The sequence below is a fragment of the Asterias rubens genome, chromosome 4 (assembly GCF_902459465.1).
Source record: "Asterias rubens chromosome 4, eAstRub1.3, whole genome shotgun sequence".
Taxonomy (NCBI): domain Eukaryota; kingdom Metazoa; phylum Echinodermata; class Asteroidea; order Forcipulatida; family Asteriidae; genus Asterias; species Asterias rubens.
The window spans coordinates 13,382,367-13,395,892 of NC_047065.1; the positions used below are offsets into that span (position 1 = coordinate 13,382,367).

At 40.7% G+C, this 13,526-nt stretch overlaps 1 protein-coding gene across 1 annotated transcript; it reads left to right on the plus strand.

Annotated features, from left to right (window-relative positions):
- Nucleotides 1-1,202: 1,202 nt before the first annotated feature.
- LOC117289415 lies at nt 1,203-12,024 on the plus strand. The gene is made up of 4 exons (XM_033770533.1): nt 1,203-1,407; nt 8,661-8,828; nt 9,817-9,986; nt 10,508-12,024. The coding sequence occupies exons 1-4, from the start codon at nt 1,380-1,382 to the stop codon at nt 10,820-10,822; spliced, it is 681 nt and encodes a 226-aa protein (XP_033626424.1). The 5' UTR covers nt 1,203-1,379; the 3' UTR covers nt 10,823-12,024.
- The last annotated feature ends 1,502 nt before the right edge of the window (nt 12,025-13,526 follow it).

The following is a 13,526-nucleotide window of genomic DNA, read 5'->3' on the forward strand; positions in this document are numbered from 1 at the left end:
TATCTCAACATATGAATACAAAAACAAACCTGTGAAGATTTGAGCTCAATCGGTCATCGTATGTGCGAGATAACGATGACAAAAAAAAAACCCTCGCACACGAAGTTGTAAGCTTTCAGATGCTTGATTTCGCGACCTCGACTTCTAAATCTGAGGTCTCAAAATCAAATTCGTGAAAAAAATACGTCTTTCTCGAAAACTACGTTATTTTAGAGGGAGTCGTTTCTCACAAGGTTTTATACCATCAACAGCTCCCCATTACTCATTACCAAGTAAGGATTTATGCTGATAATTATTTTGAGTAATTCCCAATAGTGTCTACTGCCTTTAAGTTAACTTCTATTGAGCCTTTGGTCAATCACTATTCATATTTATATAAATAGCCTACCCCTTAGAAGGCTCGAATAAAATCTTAAGAAGTAAACAATAAATGAATCCAAAACTAGGCCTATATTATCATAGGGTCAAAGAGGATACCAAATACTGATAATCAAAACTTTCCAATTAAATGTCCTGATTAGTGTGTGGATGTGACAATTGTCATGGGGTCATTAGTCAGACACCATTGACTTCACGACGAAACCACCATGCTCGTTGGGCAGAGGGTACCCCCCCCCTCCCGAAGTTCACATTCCTATATTCATATTGTGCCAAAGTACCCCCCTCCCCCTCCCCATCTGCTTTAATAGAAAATGCTCTACAGAATTCCTGAGATGCCGAGCACACAATAAAGACACAATGAAGGTACACCACGCCCCCTTGAGCAATGTACGCTAGGCAACTGTGAGGCAACCAACTGCAGTGCATGCTACAGCACACACTTTGGTAGCACATGCATAACTCTTTTAAACACTGTCTTATGATCCTCAAGAATAATTGTGTGAACATGAGAATAGATTCTCTTCTTGGAGATTGCTTGGACCTGGTTGCCTGCAAATTGCCTCGTGTGACATCGCCCTTTAAACACACCCACCGCCATCTAGGGACGTCGTTCAGCAGAGCAGTGTGCCGCTGAGCAGATATAGTGAAGCATAGAGCAATGAACTGTCTTGTGCAAGGAGGACGAAACTAAAACACAAACAAACAATCCCTATAAATTATCCAACCTCATCAAAATATTGAATTGGATAATCTCGTAACCTACTTTGAAATTGAGTTCACGGATCTTTGGACTCGGGGTAGACCCTCGCCGGTGACACAAGAAGCCCTTCTCCGTTTTTTAATATGCCACCGTGTCTCTAAGGCGAAAACAGGTGATGAACTACAATCCCAAAAGACAGTCAATCTACCGTCAAGGTCGCTCCATGACTGTCAACTTTTGAACCCTCAGCAGCCAAGGAAAGAACAAAATTGTTTGTTTCCGGATTTCGTGCTCCGCCATGTGGCACTTCGGCCCCGTCGAGCGCAGTAAGTCATTTAATTAGTTGGGTTTTGATCATGATTGGCGTGTGGAAAGTGGAATAATTATGTGTGGAGAAGAAGGTGTTTGCGAGTGGTGGGGGAATAACCGGTGTCGTAAAGGTCAACCGTTGAATGCATCTATCTCCTATAAGACAAGACTGATTGCCATTTTAATTTGGCGGTAAACCAGGATACTGTATCTGTTCGAATCTTGATCGAGTTATCTACTCAATGGTTAAAGACACTGGACACTATTGGTAATTGTCAAAAGACTAGCCTTCACAGTTGGTGTATTTCAACATGTGTATAAAATAACAAAAAAATTGAGCTCAATCGGTCGTTGAAGTTGCGAGATAACTATGAAAGAAAATACACCCTTGTCACACGAAGTTGTGTGCTTTAAGATGCTTGATTTCGAGACCTGAAATTATAAATCTGAGGTTTTGAAATCAAATTCGTGGAAAGTTACTTCTTTCTTGAAAACTATACGTCACTTCGGAGGGAGCCGTTTCTCACAATGTTTTAAACCATCAACCTCTCCCCATTACTCGTTACCAAGTAAGGTTTTATGATAATAATTATTTTGAGTAATTACCAAAAGTGTTCAGTTCCTTTAATATTCTGATGTGTAGTTCGTATGTACTTTAATAGGTTTTTATATAGGCCTATAAATAAAGGTAGATGTAGTGGGCTTGGCTTTGATCCAAACCGGACCTTCTATATACAAGTACGAACAAAAACATGTCCATTTATAGAAATTACAGGACTTTCGTCAGTGGCATAAACAAGTATAACACGCATTAAGATACCAATTTATAAGGGCATCAAAACAACCAGGTAGGTTTATTGTATTCGATTAGACGTCAAAAAAGAGGATCAATAAAATAAAATGGGATTTAGCGCCATTAGAAACCCAGGCCGTAATCGAATTGGCGGTTACAGCTACAGCTATGGCTAGATTTCCGCGCCATCGTGCGTTGACGTATGGCGTCCTTGGCAACACCCTTAGCAACAGACGTAGCCGTAGTTGTAGCCGTCAACTTTGGACAAAATATTTGTCGAAAGCTGCACATCATGCCGTCATTACCCATCAATCATCAGGCACAAAAAGCCTTGTTTACAAACCTAATTGTTTTCTTTTCTTTTCACCTGCCATAAGAGGTCGTGTTAACATTCAGGTGTGAGGGGGCGTGGCACTCATTTTGGTGATAGAGTGCATTGACCCGCCCAATATAGGAGGTGATTTGAAGCAGATCACAGTTGCACAACACCATCGATGCAGATGTTGAATTTGTATTAGTTGAGTTGTTTTGAATCTGATGTTAAAAAATATATATATATTGAGTGGGATTTGAACCAACGATCTCCGGTTCAACGTGCCGGCACTCTTCCAACTAAGATATCTATAGCCCTTAAAGGCAGTGGACACTATTGGTACTTGTCAAAGACCAGTCTCCTCACTTGGTGTATCACATCATATGCATAAAATAACAAACCTATCAAAATTTGAGCTCAATTGGTCGTCGAAGTTGCGAGATAATAATGAAAAAAAAAACACCCTTGTCAAACGAAGTTGTGTGCAATTAGATGGTTGATTTCGAGACCTCAAATTCTAAATAAGAGGTCTCGAAATCAAACTCGTGGAAAATTATTTGTCACTCCATTAATTAATAGTCTGTAACCATTTCGGATTGCACGACACTACATGCAGCACAGTAAAAGTTTTTGTATTCGCGTCGTCCGTGGATTGTAGCATTCAGGTCTGTAACTTAATAATAGTAGTACAATATTTAGAAATGTTTGGGGTGTTATAAAACAAATATTGACTGCTTTTACTCGTGCAATGGTTAAAACTATGACTCCCTTGGTGATCCCCGTAGCGTTCTATTTTCCCTCGGCTTCGCCTCGGGAAAATAGAATGCTCCGGGGATCACCTCGGATTCGCCTCGGGAAAATAGAATGCTCCGGGGATCACCTCGGGAGTCATAGTTTTAACCATGGCACTCGAAGCAGTCAATATTTGTATACTATCAACCTCTCCCCATTACTGTTACCAAGTAAGGTTTATGCTAATAATTATTTTGAGTAATTAAATTTTAGTTTGTTTTGACGAAGCTGCCATTTTTGTGGTTTTTTTCGATGACGATTTTTTTTTAAATCGATGACGATTTTTTTTAAATCGATTTAGCCATATTAATTATTTATTAATATTAGTATATATCCAGTCAGTGTCCCCTTGTGGGTTTTTGATATTTCAGGGAACTTTTAGGACGTTTTGATTAAAATCTGCAGTTTTGTTTTATTAGTCGATGGCATATCATTGTAAATATAGGCCTAATGGTGTAAAAACGATGACGTTGTTATGGGAACACAGACACCAAGAACTTTACCAATCCTTATGCCATTGTGTCATATCGTGGTTGTGATTGGGTCATTAGTTTTGCCACATCGCAGGAACGCTAGGTATAACTTCCAATGATTTATTGATACTGTTTGAAACTGTCGTTTCCAAGTAACCCATGTCAATATTAAATGAAATTCATCCAAGCAGTAGCTTGGATTTTGTCTCACTTTTCAGGTCAGTATTATAATCGCAAGTTCATCTCCAGAATACAGAAGGAGAGAAACAATGTTTTCATTAATAATAATAGTTATGCGAATTAATTATTAAACAATTATTATTAAGTAGGTTCGACGACCGATGAGATATTTCTGACCGTGTCCCTTTGGTCCTCTCGGGAGAGGAAACGGCCCGACTGTCGGGGTTAGCTTTCCCCCTTGTGGCGGCGAGTCTATCGGTATATAGCTTGGACGCCATACCGAACCACAGACAGCCCCCCATCCCTTACACTATGGTGTGCTCTCCATGCTACGTCGTCAATCGGTTCAAAGGCGATTGAGCACAAGGCCCAAGTGAAACAAGTTGTTCTTCGCGAGCTACCAGCGATCGTTAAAATGATCAAGGACATGACGCTGTCTATGTCAGACTTATTGACCTGTTAAAAATACGTCGGGCACCAACCTCAAACGGTTTGAAGTATGCACGCGTGGGGATAAAATGCATATGAAGAGTAGTAAAACAGAAGCTGTGAAAGAAAGGGTTTATTTACACGAATGGTCAATTTCTACATGCTCAATAAGATGTTTCGGGTGAGGTTTAAATTCGAATTTGTCACCCAGTCGCCATCATGCAGAGAGTGCCACGAAGGAGCTTGATGGTATCCGACTACTCTCCAACAGTAAAACGTTTTTAAATATTGATAACCGAGAGCAACTGTTTTTGAGAGGTCAAACTACCCCCCCCCCCCCGCCACTAAGTACCTCTTGGGTGCCCTTTCGTATTACATCATCCCCACCGCACCCCTCCTAGATTGTCACCTCGCGTGGTAAAAACCAGGGGGGATAGAAAATTATGAGTTTGTCTTTCAAGTGATGTCCAGTTGCATACAGCAATCCACATGGTCACCATGAACAGTTCAGTACAAACGAAATAATTACCAAGACATACTGCTCGTACTTTACTAATCGAAAGGTCACCCCCCCCCCCCCCCCAGCCATCACCACACAGCCACACATACCACTGTCTCCCCTATCCCAGTCCTCACCCCCATCCCCCACCCTAGATTGTCACTTGGCGTGAAGGCGTTGAAAATTAAGAGTTTGTCTTTCAATGTCCAGTTGCATAAAGCAATCCGCATGGACTCCGCAACCATAGTTCAGTAGCCAACCCCATCTCCCAACACAAATCGATCGTAAGATGCGTAGCCTATGGAAACCGCATCATTGGCAACTGACCGCTAAGCTGAGACGCAGGGTTCACACAGAGTTCAGTCCATCTTCTTCTGCTCCCTATTGCTTTGCATGCAAAACATCCTCCTTGCCGTAAATACATCCCTTTATGCTTGGATGAAGTTACGGGAACTAATACGATTTAAAACCAGTCTCGGATTTTGTATGTGTGTTTATATAAAGAGACGCAAGTCCCCAATGTACAATTATGAAGATATCAGACTAGAAGATGGATTTCGTTTCTCTCTTTGCTTGTTGTTGTTGTTTTTGTTATTAACGTTATTAGCGTGTTGTTTGATGACCTTTTTTATGAATTGAATATTGTAAATTTAATGTAAAATGTGTCCATCTACAGTTCATTCGTCAATGTTTTCGGTATTTCCTCACTGATTGTTTGGGTGAGATGTTTATTCATGTTCGCTCGTGTATGGGTGAATTGTTCGAACTGCAATACACACGTCACCTCTTCATGATTTCACTTCATTTGTCGTTCGTCGTGTTTGTGTTTTTGTGGGAGTTTTTGATGTTTTTTTTGCGGTTTTAGACTGCTCATGTTGCGTCACAACTTTTCCCGTTGGTGGTGTTGTTGTTGTTTGTGTTTATTTTTGTTGTCAACACCATCAGCTGTGCGTCGGCATTGTTCCCGCCTTTTGAATCCCAACAATAACCGCCCCTTTCGCTAATTGACCCCCCCCCCCTCCCCCGCCCACTCCATCCCAAGCCCCCGGCTAGTGGACGGTACAGCAAATTAAATTGTCGTCCTTTCAGACGAGGTGCATTTTTTTGTAAACATTTAGCAACCATTAATAAAATGTTATCAAGAGACCCTTGCTAAAGTGCTCTCGTGTGTAAAAAGGGCTTTATCATCTATGATGATCATCATCATAATCACAATCATAGTCAACAACAACATAATATCTATCTTCGCTGTCATAATTCCCTATCCTCACCTCAACTTCCCCATCTCATATTCTTCTTCTTAAAGTAAAGTGCGAAATGTAATACTTAATTCATATCTGGAAAACCGGACCTTGGAACAACATCCATAGCCAGCCTCTTTGCACCCGACACCCCTGTGTTTTCCCCCAACAGCTACAGGCGCAATTGCAATCACACTTGGCAATAAGCCCCATTTGCATTTATGTCTTCGTCTCTCTGTCTCTCTCTTTCTCTCTCAAGCCTAGCGATGACCTGTCCCCAAACTGACCCGGTCATCTCTCGCCTAAGGGGCAAGATCTTTTTATATATTGACCCGAACCTCTTTTGCGCAAGGTTTAAGTTCTGTCTCGTCAATACCGAAAATGTATATCGGGTTGACCGTATGGCTATCTACAGCGCGCATGGCAATATTAATACACGTATCGCCGCCGTTATTTTAAGCGCAGGTATGGTTTTCTCAAAAATTGTTGTTCGCACCGTTAATTTGTTTACGTGTAGTTCGACGGGTGGCATGCACGAACCGTCTTCCACACGCCGTGTCTTCGACGCGAGCAACGGCCAAGGAATGTCGGATAAACGTGGTGGTAGAAGATTGACTAAATCGCAGTGCTACGGCGTGCCGTTTTTACTCAGTCTGTTATTTCGTACAGTGATGCAAGGTGATTTGAATACAAGTGGTGATATACCATTGGCCATAACTGAACAGTCCAAACAGCCTTTGGTGTTCTTCTTTTTGAGTAGGGTGCCCAAAAGCGATAAGTTGAAAATCAATGGGTGTGTATTTCACCGTGATTCATTGCAGCCCGATGCGGTGTAAAGGTTCGTACCACCAGGTGAACTATTCGGTTAATTGAATGTTGGCATCGCAGGACAATATCGACATTTTGTGAACAATAGATTGTTTGTAAAGATTTGACGTCCGAAACACTGAATTGCGACGCCAAGAGTTGCACTTTTAGGTGAAATGTCGCTTTATCTAAGCTACTTTACCAAACAGTTACAGGTTTCTGTGACGAGAAAGGATTTAACATGGTTCTTCTTGTTTTGTTGTTGTCATATTATTTCCAATCACAGTTTTTCAAATAGGCTCTTAATGCTTTAAACTTTTGTTTTAGAAAACTCGAGTCCACGTGTTCAAGTTTCTAAAAGACAGTGTTTGGTCGTGTTAAGCCAGAAAGCTTGAATTTAAAGCCATTATGCGTGCTGTAAAAATAATAGTGTCAGAATTGACCCGGATTCCAGGTGCCAGATGGTCTGGCCTATTTCGGGTCACAGGCTATTAAACTCGAGAGAAGTTGTCAAGGGATGGAATTCAAATTCGATGTTGTGTTATTTGAACCATTTCTGGGTCATTTTGGCACAGATCCCGGGTCATTCTGACCCAGAAATGGATCGGGTCCAGACCCACATCAGAGTCAGATGAAAGCTATTTAGTTTTTAGTTAGACCAGCATGTTTATGTCACCTCGATGTTTACCAAAAGAGTGAATTTTTTGCATTCTGAAGCAACTCCTGGCTGGCGAGATTACTTTGATGTTCAATTTATATATATATATTTTTTTATAATAAATAAGTTATATCTGTACCGTGGTTGAAAAGGAAACAAAGTCTTTATGAACAACATGACATAATAGAATTTGCTCCGATCTTTATGAAATGGATGGTTAACTGAAATATTTGTATTGTTGACCTCTGACCTGTGATGTCACAGTGGTTTCTCTGCTGACGAGTTTTCCTCTTCTTCGTCTTCTTCATTGGTTCCCGGATTGCTCCCCATGGCTGTTTCAACTCTTCTGTTAAGGAACCGTCTTCATAAGATGTGGCAATAAGAGTGTGCTTAGTTGTATGAAGCTGTTAATCGGAATAATCTGCTTAGAAATTATCTTTGCTAAATTATCTAAGCAAACCACTCCGGGTAAGGCATAGGTCGGTGCAATATAATCTTCATGGAATTTTTGCTGTTAATATGTTTTTGATAAGCGATGGTTACAGTGCTAAGTATGATTTTATGCTTGCAAGCTTGTTGAAATTGGACCCTTATAGTTAGACATGGGATTTCATGTAAAGTTCATATCCAGGGGGAAATTTCAAAGAGTTGTATTTCTGCACAAAACAGTGTTGCTTTTACGCAGAAAGAGGCTACCAGCCACTTATACATAGTTTGTGACTGGTCCCTGCTTATTCATTTTTGCTCAGCAGACATTTTTTAAAGCATTTTTGTATACATACGCAGCTCTAAGAAATTAGACCCATGTGCTAGTCTATGATTTTAGAACAGGCACATTAGTGTTGTAATTGTAGTTTTACAACACACTGCGCAATAATGGCAAAGGTCTTGAGTTTGAATCCCACCGAGTATATCCCTGGGAAAGTGCCGCGTATACAGTGCCTACACACATCGGTATAAGTAAGGGTAAGCCCGGAATTAATATCTCTGTTATGGTATAATCACTCTTCAAAGATCCCCCGAAAAACTATTATAAACTTCTTTCACCCATTCAACCATTTGTTACATTTGTTTTCCCCAATCAGTACCAAAGCTCAGAAAGAGACGAAGAATAGAGGAACTGGAAGCAGAAGTTCCCGTTGCTATTGGATACTGGGGCAAGCCCTCAGCGCTAGAGGGCGCTAAGTATGATTTCCTCTGCATACAAGCCACGCTCAAATCCAACAAGCCCGACAGTCTTTCCTTTGTCGAAGGTGAGTCTTGCACATTAATGGAAAGTTTGGTGGCATGGGGCTAAAATTAGGAAATTTTGCTGTTAGGAAATGCCCTTTTACAGGATTTTTAATATTGTTCAGACAAGCACAAAAACACTTATAAGTGAGTTACACTTTAGTGATAATAGTTTGTTTGACTATTTCTATCGTATAAATTCGTATCACCCAAAACGCACAGCGCCCTCTTTGATTGTGTCCATCATTAGTCGCCCGTCACGTGCCAACCAAAGAAATAAACAACTTTTCAACAGTGCCGCTGTCAGATATGCAATACTGTCCACTCCGGACACTGTTGCATATGCAATCGTGCCCGGGGCTATACAAAAACCGTCCGGTGGACATGTACACGATTGTACATGTATGTGCGCGCGAAAGCGAGCGTGCTTGCACTGAACCTACGTATATGCAGCATGAATATTCACGTAAACCCAACAGCCGATTATTTCCGATGTCATTCATGACGGTTTTGCACGGGAGCGGACACAACTGCATATGCAAATGTGTCCGGGCGGACATAATCGCATTATGCGGCAGCGTCCGGGCGGACACGATTGCATAATATTATGCAAAACTGTCCGGCAAACATTATTGCATATGCAATAATGTCCTTCGGATAGTATTGCATAGATGACATAATTGCATGCGACACCGCCACACGAACTAACTAAACCATGGTCGTAGAGAACGTTTATATAACTTATCCCATTGCACTATATAAGCGGCAAAGGCGGAATGCATAATAAACGAGATGAATCAATGCCCAGTTTTAGATGTGGGAGGAAACCCTTTAAAAAGGGAAACCCATGCCATCAGGGATTAGAAACCTAGTCCACAACCAAGGCTTCGGTCTGAGGTGGGATTCGAATCGGGGTCTTACACAGGTAAGCGGCAGGGAAATAAACCACTGAGCTATAAACCTGATGAAACATGAAACGCAACTTCTTCTTTCCCCCTCCCCTATTTTTAGAATTTATGGTTGATTCCGGAAGTGACGTAGTCACAGCGAGACAGGAGATTCTTGATCAGCTTGACCTTGAGCTGATCGGTACCATTCAGAGTAGGGGTGTTCACACCACGGTAGAGAAGCAGCTCTACAAGGCGATACTGCGCATTGGAAAACAAGAGGCTGAGATTGAGGAAAGTCTAGGGCCCTTCATATTGTAACCATCCCAAAGACAAACTTTATTTTAAAAAGGCACTGGCAGGACACCTTTGGTGGTTCTCAAAGAACAGTGTTTTCACGTGTATCCAAGTATTATTCTATAAAGTAACAAATCTTTGAAAAGTTGGACTCAATTGGTCATCGACTTTGCAAGAGAATGAATAGTGAAAAAAAAGCCACCCTTAGTGCACATTTTGTGTGCTTTCAGATGCCTTAAAAATGTGTCAGGCCTAAGGTAATTTAACGTAAGTGGGAAGTTACCTCTTTCTTAAAAACAACATTACTTTTAGCTCCATGTTCAGTGGGAGCCATTTCTCATAATGTTTTATACTATCAGCAGCTCTCTGTTGCTCGTTACCAAGTAAGTTTTTATGCTAACAATTTATTTTGCAAATAGTATCCTGTGCCGTTAAACTGAAATAAACTCGCCAAGTTCTTTCCTAACTCATGGTATAATGAGTTAATTTTGAGTCTGTGAACACTTTGCAATAAACAGGTCATGCCAGAGCCGTACGAGTCAATCGGCAACAGAGTCATGCGTCACTTCCGCCACGTGATCGACAGCACGGTCCACTATTGGCTGCAGGGGAACAGGCTGGAGCTTGGTGGGTCCTCGGGTCAAGTCTCACTGGTCGGCAGCGTCAGCGAAGAGCATACGTCACACAGCACGCCCGAAACTCTGGAGTCCGGGGAGTCCAAAGACGGTTCCACACCGGAAGAGAAACAGGAAGCCAAGGGCAGCGATCCGGGAACCAGGGACGACGAAGAAGAGGAAGACTCCTCAGCGTCCTCAGAAGAGAAATCACCGTGACGTCACAGGTCCGAGGTCAACAAGACTTATTAAAAGTCCAATTTGCCATCACTATGGTAAGCAGTATTTGAACAGCCGCGACATTATTATGTAAACTTCTCATGGATGTACATTAATGTAAAGTTATTTTAATTTTGTTTAAAAGTAATTGTTTTTGCTGCGCATTTCTGACGAGTCAATCATGATTTGGAAGAAGAATGAGAAAGGAAATTCTGGAACTCTACCTCCACCGTGGTTTGATAGTTTTGGCCAGTTCGCACTAGGCAATTTATATAGGCAACCAGTTCCAGGCAATCTCCAATAAGGAATATTATTCACATTTCAGTTTTCTGTGGGTAGCGAGTTACAGCTAAAACAGTGTCTTTTGTAATGTCGAAGTCGTCCTTAATGACGAAGTCGTCCTTGTGTAGACAGTGCAGTTGGTTACGCTGCCTCAAAGTTGCCTGTAAATGTTGCCCAGAGTGACAATTATCTTCAAGTTTTAGATTGAAATCTACTTCTAATCGATTGCAATTGCAACCAGAGACAATAATTGCAGATGATTGTGTCCCTAGTTTCAAGATTAGATTGAATTTCAGTCTTAACATTTGAAAGGGAAGTCCCTTAGCATTGGTCTGCATCAAAGCTTGATGAATTCGCAAAGCAGACTGTCCCTTTATATGGATCAGTCTGCTTTGCGAATTCATCCAACTTGTTTAAACTCTCAAACCATTGGTTGTTCACGTGCCAAAGTAAAACAAAACAAAATTAGAAACTTGTTGAATTCTTATGGATATTGGGTAGTCGTTTTACCCTGATCCTAATTTAAAATATTTCTGTACACAGTTTTTGCCAATTGGCCAACGCCAGTTGGCAACAATTATTTTACCGATGATCTTGAAGGCAAGGAGAACTGCGTTCATTTGTATTTGTTAAAGGTAAGGGTAAAAAAAAACCAGGCTCGTCAGTTAAAGCTAATTTTTAACAACCAAGGTTTTTATTAAAAATCCTATTGTGTTACCGCTAAACACTCTATAGGTGTGACACTGTGAGTACACTGTCATTTTACACTTTTGTTTCTGACTGCTAGTCGCATCATTGACGGTGTTGTATACATTCTGGTGTAATAACAAAGTTGGACACCATCGAATAGTTAGTATTATATAACACCCAAGCAGATCCTTGCCATTTGATTGGAGGATTGTCCGTCACGTGATAGCAAATAAAAGTACCATTGCACGCTGACTCACTCGCCGTGCTTTTTCGTTCCATCCGAAAAGTACCATTGCACGCTGGCACGCTGCCAGCGTGCAATGGTACTTTTCGGATGGAACGAAAAAGCTGAGTAAAAACATCAATGCGTGCGCGTGTCTTTGGTAACGCAGCAGGTGTTACTGCAAGAAGGCATTGTAAAATTACTAGCATTCGGCTTCTACAGTTGAAATTGTTTGTTTTGAAAGTTGTTTCTTTCAATCAAAATGACAAAGTTCTACTTGGATGTTATATAAAACAAATAATGAATGTTTTTCATTCGTGCAATGGTGCGAATATGTTCATTCGTTGAAAGCTGGAATGTTCCATTCAACTCGGCTCCGCCTCGTTGAATAGAACATTCCATCTTTCAACTCATGAACATATTCGCACCATTGCACTCATAAACATTCATTATGTGTATACTATAGACGATGTGACCTCTGACGTCACACGAAAATCATAACATGATTCGCGCGCATACCGCCGGGCAAAACCTTTGTGTTTTGGCAGCCAGCTAGAAAGTGTACGCAATCTTACCATGACTGCGACTCTTTTTGCCCGGCGAAACATGACGTATACATTCTACAGTGTTTTTTTTTTTTTTCAACAGAGTAAACATAGGTCACATCGTCTATAGAAGTGTACATTTTAACACCGACAATAAAACGCGATGTTTTCATTGTTTGCATTCCTCCAAAACAAAACAAAACAACAAACACAAACAAAATACATTTTTGGTTGATATGATGGACGTTGAAACGGACGCTTTTTTAAAATGAGAGACGTTTTTTAAAACAACTTTTTTAAATGAATGTTTTTAAAAAAGAATGCCTTATCTGTGTGTTATGTTTTGAGTTTTTTGTCCGTTATGCCGTCGGCATTTCGTTACGAATGTACTTCTTCGTATTGTTTCCTTTAAGGAAATTTCTGGTCTACTTAAAAAGTGTTCTCAAATTCTTATAATGTTTTCCTTCCTTTCTTTGTTTTTTTTTAAGTTAAGTATCAGTTAACATTAACAGACTTTTATTCGGGAATGTGAGAAGATTTTGGTGAAGATTTTTTGCCAGAAAATGCCTTTTTATTGAGATTTGTTCAAAAGTTGCGGGTGTGTGGTGGAGACGACGAACAACTTGTGTAGCCGCACGTCAATACGCTGTTGATGCTAAGACAGCATGCTGTTTTATGTAAAGCCGTCAGTGGTAAACTGTTCTGCGTCTTGACTCAAGGCTAGTTTTGTGTATGAGATGTGCTCTTATAATAATTGGGACAGAATAAATTGTGCGGCATTTGTTTAAGGAAACCAGATTGACCAAAGATTTATAATTATACAATGCAGTAGGTCTACGAACTATGTGCATAAACAAAAAGAAGTTTCAATTTGCAGAAACGTTTATTTATTTATTTCTACTTATATTATGTGCGTGTACCTTCTGTTGTTTAACAAGTGGTTAAGCTGACACAAAGGTGGCCC

What these genes read in the sequence shown, in the direction of transcription:
- LOC117289415 (XM_033770533.1), top strand. Translation starts at nt 1,380, where the DNA reads ATGTGGCACTTCGGCCCCGTCGAGCGCA. An exon ending in CAGTCTTTCCTTTGTCGAAG is followed by an intron (nt 8,829 to 9,816) that starts GTGAGTCTTGCA and finishes CCCTATTTTTAG; the next exon opens with AATTTATGGTTGATTCCGGA. An exon ending in AACAAGAGGCTGAGATTGAG is followed by an intron (nt 9,987 to 10,507) that starts GAAAGTCTAGGG and finishes TGCAATAAACAG; the next exon opens with GTCATGCCAGAGCCGTACGA.